At 36.9% G+C, this 11,728-nt stretch overlaps 1 protein-coding gene across 8 annotated transcripts in view; it reads right to left on the reverse strand.

Moving 5' to 3' along the window:
• The window catches only part of Mycbp2 (MYC binding protein 2), a 227,615-nt gene that overhangs the window by 184,084 nt on the left and 31,803 nt on the right, over nt 1-11,728 (reverse strand). For all 8 annotated transcript variants that reach the window (XM_028771203.1, XM_028771212.1, XM_028771221.1 and 5 more), the window contains exons 4-8: nt 10,219-10,372; nt 5,314-5,510; nt 3,865-4,107; nt 3,576-3,647; nt 1,864-1,960 (exon numbers count right to left, since the gene is read on the reverse strand). In XM_028771203.1, the coding sequence (XP_028627036.1) occupies nt 1,864-1,960; nt 3,576-3,647; nt 3,865-4,107; nt 5,314-5,510; nt 10,219-10,372 (763 nt within the window). The remainder of the gene's footprint in view (nt 1-1,863; nt 1,961-3,575; nt 3,648-3,864; nt 4,108-5,313; nt 5,511-10,218; nt 10,373-11,728) is intronic.

Consider the following 11,728-nt stretch of genomic DNA (forward strand, 5'->3'; position numbering starts at 1 on the left):
GGAGGAGGAGGAAGAGGAGGAGGAGGAGGAAGAAGAGATGGAGGTAGAGAAGGAGAGAGAAGAGGAAGAAGGGAGGGAGTGAAGGAGGGAGAGAGAAAAAGAGGCAGGGAAGGAGGGAGGGAGGGAGGGAGGGGAGGGAGGGAGGGAAGGAGGGAGAGAAGGAAGGAAGGAAGGAAGGAAGGAAGGAAGGAAGGAAGGAAGGAAGGAAGGAAGGCTAATAAATCAATAATTTATAAGTATCATTTATAAACATTAAAATAATGCAGCAAAAGCCTAAAGACCTGGAAATTTAGTCCGAGTAGTAAGTAAAGGGTAAGTCCACAGTAGAATAGGATTCGTTTTTATAACTATTTACATATACTTATATGAGTTTTATGAAGGTATAGATATAATTTAAAAATACTGTTTTCAAATCAGCTGGGTGTAGTGGCTCATGCCTTTAGACCCAGCACTCAGGAGGCAGAGGCAGGTAGATGTGTAAATTCAAGGCCAGTCTGGTGTACAATGCAAATTTCAGGCCAGGACAGACCAAGCAGAGCTGTACAGTAACAGCTGTGCAGCTGTCTCAAAACAAAAACAAAATCCAAAAACCAAGGCCTTTTCAATCAGTATAAAGTGGAAGAGGAGAATGACACAAGGAAACTAGAACTGAGAGTGGCAATATAATGAAAGTATATGTCATAGTGTATGAAAATATTCCTAATGAAACCCATTGCATTATACAACAAATATATGCTGATGCTTCAAAATATTTCTAGAGTTATTATTAAACAAATGATACAGCCCAAGACTTGTTTAGAAAAAAATGTAGAATCTGAAAAGAGGTGTTATAAAATGATTTTGTTGGTTGCCATTTTCCAAACCTGTCCTGTCACTGACATGGGCAGGAAATGCTTCGTTTGCTTTATGATGCTGTCTACATCCTACTCTGGGAAATACAGAAACAGAAAGTTCAATTCACTTTCTCATGAAACTATAAGAATATTTAAAAGCTTGACAAGCAGGCAGGGAGCACATATCTTTCTCAACATGCTCTTTCTTAAAAATAAATCTTACTTCTTCAAAAGATCAAATGCTTAGGAGTATATTACTGTTTACCAAGAGATTACTAACAAACACACTAAATATGTAAGGTTTAATGTGATCAGCTTTAGAAAGCACCAATGGTACAAGCAAATTTAAAACTTTAGGATAGAGAATATTTATGCATTTGCCTAGTGCTGCAGAAAATCTGAGAGCTAGTGCCTCAGAACTCAGCCAGAGGGGTGCACAGTGGCCGATGAACTGGGCCCAAAGTCTTTGTCAGTGCTTTCATACAAAGCGCATGATGAATGTTAACGATTTCCTGGCCATCCTATGCCCTGCCACTGCAAGTCCTTTAAAGCAGAGAAGAACCCTAGGGCACGGCTAGGGTGACTAATAATCACAATGTACAGGGTAACTTAAGAGTTAAAGCAGTGGTTCTAGAAAAAAGAAAGGAAGGAAGGAAGGAAGGAAGGAAGGAAGGAAGGAAGGAAGGAAGGAAGGAAGGAAGGAAGGAAGGAAGGAAAAGAAAAACAAAATAACATTATCCTGCTAACTGGTGGGTAGAGAGGTCTTAATGGGTAGAGGTGTTAGACCCTGTAGATATGCATGAATTTGAAATAGATAAGAAACATCATTATACTTTATTTCTGATGCCTAGTATCTATATATGTACTAACTTACTGTAGGAGATAAAATGGTTTATATGTTACAATATTTAAAAACTCATTTGTAAGCAAGTACTATTCTTTGCTAATTACCATTTACATCGTTAAATATCTTAACATCCAGTTTTCTTAAAACTACTTGTGAAGAAAAATACAACTAGTTAAAACATACCTGGTAATATTACAGTACCATCTTGTTCCAGTGTTTCAGGGCTTATTCTTATGGCAGTCATACTGTGGTTATTCACATCTCGATATAATAAATAACCCTGGTAATAGACAATTTTGACTGTGTTAAGATATATTTTCATTACTAACAGAAATAGAAAAAGCAACTGTATGTTTCTGTTTGTTTTATTGATTATAATAAATCAATAATGATATCTAAAGGATATTAAAGATTAAAATTAAGACAAAGGGTCTACTTCAGGTGGAGGCATTGAAGAACTTAGGATAATCTTCTGGCCTGCAAACACACATGCCACATGCAAGCACCCCCATAAAACACACACACACACCACTCAAACTCTAAAAACTAAAGCATTTTCCATGATATCATTTCCTAGATAAAATCTAAGCACAAATTAATGAGACATTTTAAAGCACACTGAGTTTTAAAAGACAATCACTTTAATATTAAAACTTTATTTTCAAAATACCAATATTCAATAATATCTCAATAATTGATAAAGATGATTCTTCACATGTGTGGTGGTCTGAATGAGAATGACCCCCTGTAGGCTCATATGTTTGAATGCTTAGTTTCCAGTTGGTCAAACTGGGAAGGATTAGTATGTGTAGCCTTGTTGGAAGAAGTGTGTCATAGGGGTAGGCCTTGAGTTTTTAAAATCCCATCTCAGCTCTCTTGCTCTTTCTCTCTCGAGACCTCCCACATCCTCTTTCCTTTACCCGCCCCCGCCTCACCCCTGCTTCTCTCTGGCTGTCCCTCCTCCTTACAACTTGAGGATCAGATGTGAGCTTTCAGCTATTGCTCCAGCACCATGTCTCCCCATCACCACACTCCCCATCGAGGACTCTCTAAAACTATAAGCAAACCCCTCGTTAAATGTTTTCCTTTTTAAGTTGCCTGAACAGTAACGAAGACAAAATAACAATTTCTTTAGTTTTCAAACTACTTTCAAATGCCATGTCTATCATTTCATGCAGACAACAGATCCTGATAGCTCAAGAAACCATGAAGTATAAAGAAATTTTTTTCCACTTTATACTTCCCAGAGTAAATCTGGGCTTTGTCTCAAAGACAGGGATACAACAGAATTATGTATTTCTGAATCTTTCTGTCCACCTTTCATTTACTTTTTCTTCATAGGAGGAAAAGTAACTCTATCTGATGCTGAACTAGTAAAATGCAGCTGAGACCACAGCATTCAGTCAGCTCCGTAGGCTGACTGTTTTCACGACTTTCTGGGTTTCTGTATGCATCTCTAGCAGGTGGCTGTCCACTGGGCAGGCCAAGAGTTTGCTAGAAGGGATGGGATCTGCACTCAGAATGCCAGAGTTTATGGCAAGGAGACCTAATTTGGTCTCAGGTCATTTATTCATTTTCAATTCAGATTTCTTAATGAACAAGGCTGTCTAGGATTCTTATCCCTAGACTTGCTTAAACAAGAACACCACAGAACGTGTTTTTAATTCCTCTTTAAATGTAAATAACAGAGAACAAAATAAATTGGTTTGTCCTAAGTCAAATGTTACTAAAGTGCAGAGCCAGGCTTGTAAATGAAGGACTGATGATCTGACTTTGTATTTTCCCTCCTGCTCTGTATCATCACCTAGCCATTTTACTACAAATACAGCATTCTTATATAAATTCATTCAACAAGTATGAGTGGATAATTTCATTTATTGAGGATATTCTCCTACCTGGGCATACCCTAACCAAGACTTTTTTTCTTTTCTGTTTCTGATACGAGATGTAGAATTATATATATGGCCCTGTAAAATAACAAAAAAAAAAGTCTCTATGAAGTGATTAATAATTATTAAACAATAAAAGTGATAAAAATAAACCTATTTAGTACACGTATCTCAGTTATAATATTTAAGTAAAAATAAAAATTAGACAACACTAAAGGGAATCGAACCAGGGTACAATCAGTTACTGAGTTATGGCTATTTCTGTTACGATAAGAACTATAAAAAGTCATATTACCCTAACTGTTCCACTGTATCCAGAGCCTATTTTGTATAATCCATCCTTGCATAACAAATAAAGAAAAAATCCATCATTCTGAAGCAGACACTGGTCATCTTCATCAACAGATATTTCTTTTAATGGCCACTTGTGCATTAAAGCTGCTTTCTTAATGCCATTGCTAAACCAGTCCTGGACTTGAATCTTTCCAACCAACACTGCCTGTACACTTCTCTGTAGGGAATTTAGTATTGTTGGCACCTATTCAAAAGAGAAGATATAAAAAGACATTTTAAAGTTTTTCAGACAAAGTAAAGATATTTGTATTATTTCTAACAAAAAAAGTTATAAAGACTGATCAATGTTTGGCAGCCTTGCCAAAGTAAAAACTAAAACTTCATCTGTAAGAAGTTAAGTACTATTACTGATCCTATGATGTGCGTGCAGACAGGAGCCTAGCATGGCTGTCCTCCAAGAGGCCCAAGAAATAGCTGACTGAGACTGATGCAGATACTTACACTCAACCATTGGACGAAAGTTGGTGACCTCTGTGGTTGAATTAGAGAAAAGCTGGAAGAAGCTGAGGAGGAGAGCAACCCTACAGGAAGACCAGCAGTCTCAACTAACCTGGACCCCCAAGGTCTCTCACTGAACCACCAACCAGGCAGCATACACCAGCTGATATAAGGCCCCCATCACATATACAGCAGAGGACTGCCTGGTCTGGCCTCAGTGAGAGAAGATGTGCCTAACCCTTGAGAGACTTGAGGCCCCAAAGAGTTAGAAAGCCTGGATGGGGCGGGGCCCCGGGAATCCTCTTGAAGAGAGGAGGAATGGGATGAGGAACAGTGGGAGGATAGACTGGGAGGAGGACAATACTGGACTGTAAAAAATAAAAGTAATAAAAAAAAAAGAAGTAACACTGGACAGATTAGGCTTCTTTAAGGATTCTGCAAATCTTATAAATCTTGTCTATGACTTGTTCTCTGTCACTTTGATCTACTATTGCTTTATGGAACTCAGAGCGTGTTAATATAGTCTGCTTTATTATATACTAGCTTTCTTAATCTCTGTATATGGCTTTTATTTTCTCTTTCTCTGTTACATTCTGCATAATTTCTTCCTCTTTTATCTTTAGCTAACTATTTGTGTTTTTAACCATACTACCATTATTTACCTTTCCTTTAACTTTCAAATTATAATTCTTTGGTTTTTCACTTTCTGGAGTTCTTATTTCTTTTCTAATGTGACTACATTTTATATAATATTCATTAATTATAGTTTAAATATTTAGAGATTTTGCCAAAATCCATTTATCTTTAATGATACAAAATTAAAACTACATACAGATTAAATCAAATGCTGTATCAAAATACTATATAATGTGAAAAGTCAGAGAATTTCTATTGACAGAAAAGTACAATTTGGCATCTTTGAAATTTCTAAACAGCTAAAAATATGAAATACCTGAATAGTTTGGCAAGCATGACTACCATTGTTGGTTAGGATAGCAGAGATGGCCTGAAGTGTCCTTCCTGTTTCTCCCCAGGAAGCCACCAGGCTGAAGAGGCAAGCACAGGAGAGTGCTGTGAGGGACTGCCCTGTGCTGTCATTCATCCCCGTGCTCCGAACAGTGATTTCCAAAAGGAGCTGGAAAAGAGACTCTGTGGATACAACAACATTCAATTACATTCATTTGAGTTACAGAGCACTAAATACACATTCTTACTATATCTTATTCACTATATTTTAATTTTAAGGCACCTAGAACTATTAGTTTTCACTAGTTTTTGTCTAGTTAACCACTCCACAATTAACACAATAACATTTATATAACAAGGAATTAGAGAACATTTAGTTCTATCCCTTGCTTTTGTAAATGAAGAAATAAAATTTGTCTGAGTTCATATACATCAATCTTGCTTATAAAAGAAATTCATCCTTAAAGTCAGAGCTTTTCAAGTAAGGACTACTCACTGTACTTTCAGAGTGGAAGGAACGTACCCTTTTATCTGTGCCCAATGTGGCATATTTACAAAACCACAAGAAAGATGCTATATCTTTAATATAAAAACTTTAATATTAACATAATTTATAAATAACATCTCACAGTAATAGAGGGGGTATAATAGAGGGGATTTATTTATCTTAATGAACTCTCCAAGGACAGAGGACAAATAATTTTCTTCTCTAGTGGGTAATACAATTGAGACCCAGGCAGACTTCATAAAGCCTTGTAGTGACAAAGGAGAAAAGAAGAGCATGACTGTTCTATTACCACACCAAACCACCTGAACACCACCCAGGGCTGAATCAACACCACCTGGCTGTTTCTTTAGCAGAAGGGAAAGGGGAAGTGAAAATTCTTAGAAAGTAAAATAAAGGAGAGTGAACAAAACCAAGTCAGACTGACAGAAAACCTTGGAAAGATAAAGGAGGAAGAACAGGAAGGAAGGAAGGAAGGAAGGAAGGAAGGAAGGAGGAAGGAAGGAAGGAAGGGGATCAATACTTGACAATTCTCTGAAAACAGGAAGGATTTTGTGACTCATTCTGTAATTCACAGGAACTGAGGGATCATCTCCCATCAATTCATTTTCCTAATGCCCAAATAAGCGTGTATTTTTTCTAATTAATTCTTCCTCTTTCCTTTATCTTATCACCATCTTCCTGATCCATGGGTATCTACTACCAATGGTTAACAGAGCTACCAAAAAGGGATCAAAATTTAACATTCACTATTCCTTTTTTCCACTTACAGTCAGAGAATTTTCAAACCAAAAATCTAGTTATGTGCTTAAAACACATTCTTTTGTTAACTCTGTCTTCTCTCCTTTGTGATCTCTGGTTGCCTGTTTCTTTTGACTTCTCTTTCCTATCTGTTGTCCATTTAAATATCATCATTTCATCTTTATCCCTTTAATCTGCCCTTGTTCTGCACATCTCCCTCTAATCCTTGTGCTTCAGCTGTTCGGTCTTTCAGCTGGTCACCAAATACTGAAGTCTCCTGCACATGCAAGCACCCTAAGTTGGGACAGTATACTGGCGAGCAAAACGAACAATGTCACTTTCCTTAAAATGTTAGATTTAAGATGAAAGAAATTGATAATTTAAATAAATAATTTCACATAATAAATTCCATGACATAGAAAGTTTTCATCTCTAATTTAAACATGTTATATGTGAACATGTGTACACCTGTGTGCATATGCATACCACGGTGCACATGTGGAGATCAAAAGACCACATTTGGAGTCAGTTCTTTCTTAGTCCCGGATCTAAGTCAGGCTTTTCAGGTTTCTGTGGTAAGTAAGATCTCTACCTACTGAGCTATCTCACCAGCACCAAGATAAATTATTTTTATTTATGTGGTGCGAGTATCTGTATGTGGCTATGCACACATGAGATTGTCAGATTCCCAAGAAATCTAGAAGAGAGCACTTGATTCTCTAGAACTGGAATTACTAGAGGTTGTCAACTGTCTCATAAGGGGGCTAGAAACAAAATTCTGGCCATCTGTAGGAGCACTCTGGACTCTTAAACACTGAGCCATCTTGGCATATTTTCTATAGAAAATATTTTTTACTTTGTATAATGAAGTAGAGAGTGACTTTCACTACTCCCTAGCACTGTAACAAACCTTATAAACATGTCTAGACAGTTCTACATAGTCGCACCCTCTTCTTCCCTTCCTCCCTCTGTCAACTATTTATATTCTAGTCGTAAGACTCTCTCCAGTCATTTTCCCCATCTGAGAGTATTTAACAGTAACAGTTATACAAATGTTTATGAGTGAGCTGGAAAACAACTGGCAAGGAGATATGAGATTAAATGAAAGAAAAAGAGCAGGCAATACCAATATAAGTTTAGCGCTATGAGACTAAATTACCATTTACTTCTTTGAGCTAATTAAACAAATCTGAAACATGAAATAATAGTAAAACCCTTACATAGAAAAGCCAATCCCAGAAGTAAAAGTACCAGAAGGAAACTCTGAAAATAAGAGAAGATAGCAAACAAACAGAATAATGGCATTTAAAACTTCTAAGAAAAAGAACAGTAGAAGATGCACAAATTTCAAAGTAAAAAAAACCAGGCTTGCTGGGCAGAGGTGGCACACACCTTTAATCCCAGCACTTGGGAGGCAGAGGCAGGCAGATTTCTGAGTTTGAGGCCAGCCTGGTCTACAGAGGGAGTTCCAGGACAGCCAAGGCTACACGGAGAAACCCTGTCTCGAAAAACCAAAAGCAAAAAACAAAAACAAACAACAAAAAAAAAGGCTATGCAGTTAGAGGACTGTGACTTATTAACTACCACAGAAGAGCTCAAACAAAAATCAGCTCCTATATAAAATAAGTAAAAATTTCAAAATAATGCTGTTGACATGTCATACTATTAATAGGATTACTGATGCTACTGTACCAAGAACCAGCAAATTGACTAATTCTTAACCTGTTCTACCTTTTGTTTTGTGAAAGCAATTAAGGGCTGGGGTCTGAGATATAGGCTGTCGTTAAAGTTTTCAGCATATCTCTCCTCTGTGGAGAGAATATCTTGTGTATTGTATGGATACATCATCTGTCAATTAAAAAAACCTATGACTTACAGGAAAGGGTAGAATAGAAGGTGGGACATCCAGGAGGTAGAAAGGATTTGAGATAGTGCTAAGCCCAAGAGATTCCCCCTGGAAGATGTGACCAAGACAGACACATGGTACCTGAGTAATTAAGCAGCCACATGACAGAGTGTAGATTAGAATAAATGGGTTATATTAAATTATGATCTAGTCAGATAAAAGCCTAGCTACATGGCCAAGTTATTATAAATATATTTTGAACCTAAGTGTTATTTCTGGGAGCATGGGCCTGGGAGGAGGAATCAGACAAACTTCTCCAATAAGACAAAGTTAAACATCAAAACTAAATCACTATATTTACCAAGGGAAGAAAGATCTGGTACATAATTAGGTTCTCAAAATGTGGGTCTAATAAAATTCAAATAATTAAGTACATATCTATTAACCCCAGTACTTGGGAAACCAGGGCAGGAAGAATAAAGTGCAAGGCCAGCCTGGGCTACACAGCAAGGCTTTGTTTCAGAAAAACAATTTAAGTCAAAAGAAAAGTGAAGTGAAGCCAGACACAGAGAACACAGAATCAGAATCTAATTCAATCAACATTGTCCCCAGGCCACCCGCTGCAGGGTAGTCCAAAACTCACTCGAAATATCACTGTGAATCAACAGTGTCCCCAGGCCACCCGCTGCAGGATAGTCCAAAAACTTATTCCAAATATCAATGTGTGGTGGCCACTTAAAGCTACTGAATGAAAAACTCCATCCCTGGGTCACAGATGACTTAGATACAGGCTAATGTTTGAGAATCATATCTCTATGGCTTTGAGGGTATTTTCCTATATTGTTAAAATAATATAGAAAATTACAGGCTGACCGGATATCTATGGTTCTCATCAGAGAAGAACAAGAAGCCAACTAAAACTTACGCTTCATCTACATTTCTATCACACAGCAGAAAGTTCTATCTTCCTTACTTGGTTATATGTTAAGCCCAAGTTATTAACATGAAAAGCAAGCAACGCTAAAAAAATATACTTGAAGAAAAGCCAATATCTTTATGTAATGAATCTTACTAAAAAAAAAAAAAAAAAAAAAAAGACCCTTTCTCCCAAAACAATTTGTTGTTCTTGTTGTTCTTGTTGTTCTTGTTTATGATGTATAAAAAGAAATGTCCTCTCTTTAAAAATAACTGTGCTACTTGAGGTTTGTGACCTTTGTTTCTTTTCCTCCCTTACTGGTTTAAATCCTCCAGAGCAGTGGTTCTCATGTTCAGCCTTCCCAATGCTGCAACACTTTAATACAGTTCCTCAGGCTATGATCTCCCAACCATAATGTTATTCCGATTGCTACTTCATAACTATAATTTTGTGACTGTTATGAATTGTAATGTAAATATCTGTGTTTTCTGAAGGTCATAGGAAACCCTGTGAAAGGGTAGTTCGACCTCAAAAGGGGCTGTGACCCACAGGCTAAGAACCACTGCCCTAGAGTAAAAAGTAGAGATTCGTATTTGCAATTTGCCACAGGTATTCAAGTTCATGGGGATTTTAGGGTCTGGATGTTATTCTGGGATTTCAAGGACTTATGTTTTGCTGCTCTCCTATTGTTACAACCAAGAAACAACTCTGCATGAACCATAACTCTTCAGACTATATCTCCAGTAAAATACAGCAAAATAACAGCTGTTACATTCCTGCTTTTCCTGTACCCAGTCAGCCCAGGCTGCATCTCTTGCTCTTGGGCATGGCTCACTGAGATGGGGTTCACTGTCACATGCTTCACTCTGGCATAAGCTCTTACCTAGGACCTCTGGTGGCTCTGATTGGAGGCCTTCTGGCTGCTGGCCTTGGAGCACATTCAGCAGGGCTTGGAGGCTCCTTAGACACAGGGATGGATGAGAAAATCGGGTCTCCTTGATCAATTCAAAGACTTCACAAAGTCCAACTTCAATAATCTATTTAATATGAAAAGAAAATTAGGCTTTCTAATTTGTAAGAAAATGAGACTTTCTATAGAAGTTATCTCAATACTAAAGTACCATAATGTTTAAACAGAAAAGCAAGAAAATAACACTTGTTTTTATTTATTTAACACAAAGACTTTGAAAACCATGTACCTATATGCAAGACTAAGAACTAGTCACATTATTTAAAGATTAGTTCGGAAACAATGAAGCCATAGCAAAAGATGGTGAATAAAACCTTGGAAACTGAACTCAGGGCCACTCCCTCAGAAAAAAATGGGCTCTGTTGATTTATATAGTGCATTTGGTTGTATGTAAGTAGCTTTATTACAGTACCCACAACCAAAAAGAAAGACAAAAACACATACAGCAAAGGCAACTTTGTAAACTGATTTCACATTAGGCCTTCCTGTGATGGTATAATTGCAATGTTATCATTTATAGGTAGTGTCCTCTTCATTTGGGTAAGATGATCATTAAAGGACCTAAAATTAGCTCAGTGAAAATATCACTGGTATTTTAGTTTAATCAGAATAGTCCTCATTTGGCCAAGAAATCTCTGACTATCTTTACAAAAGAAGTCAATCTTTAGTTAGAGATTGTAAGAGCAAAGTTACAATGAGCTGCTATGATAACTTTGGAAGATCAATAGTTAATAAAACACTAGACAATAAAATTCTATTTCTCAGCCAACATCAAGATTTTGAGAATCAGATATACAGCTTCAGGATGTAAACTATGTGTAGAAGTGACATTAAGAATTAAAACAAGGGGCTTGAAAGATGGCTCAGCAGTTAAGTGCACTGACTGCTCTTCCAGAGGACATGAGTTCAATTCCCAGCAACCACATGATGGATCACAACCATCTGTCATGAGATCCATTGCCCTCTTCTGTTGTGTCTGAAGAGAGCAACACTGTATTCACATACATAAATAACTAAATCTAAAAATGAATTAAAATAAGGCTAAGTTGTAGAAACACTTAAAATAATAATTCTAAGAACAAAATAGTGAGGTAATATTCTTTCTGTTAAGATTTTTACATTATAATTATACTATATATGATGCAAATATTATACATTATATAAATGAACCCTATTAGTTACTTGTTTTATGCAACTCACTAGAGGAGATATGAAGATACGCTGGACCTTGTCTTCTGAGAGCTCGCAGTGTAGGGGAGTAAGTGAGCTATGTACATAACTCTTACCCAAAACAAATTTCTGTTACAGAACTTATTACATTATAGCATAACTGAGTATATTTATTTTCATTTCCTAACATTGCCCATGATTAACAGATTTCTTTGAACTTTGATTTCCCTCCCAATACTGAATTTAATCACCA

This window comes from Grammomys surdaster, unplaced genomic scaffold (assembly GCF_004785775.1).
Source record: "Grammomys surdaster isolate TR1022 unplaced genomic scaffold, NIH_TR_1.0 65, whole genome shotgun sequence".
Lineage (NCBI taxonomy): Eukaryota > Metazoa > Chordata > Mammalia > Rodentia > Muridae > Grammomys > Grammomys surdaster.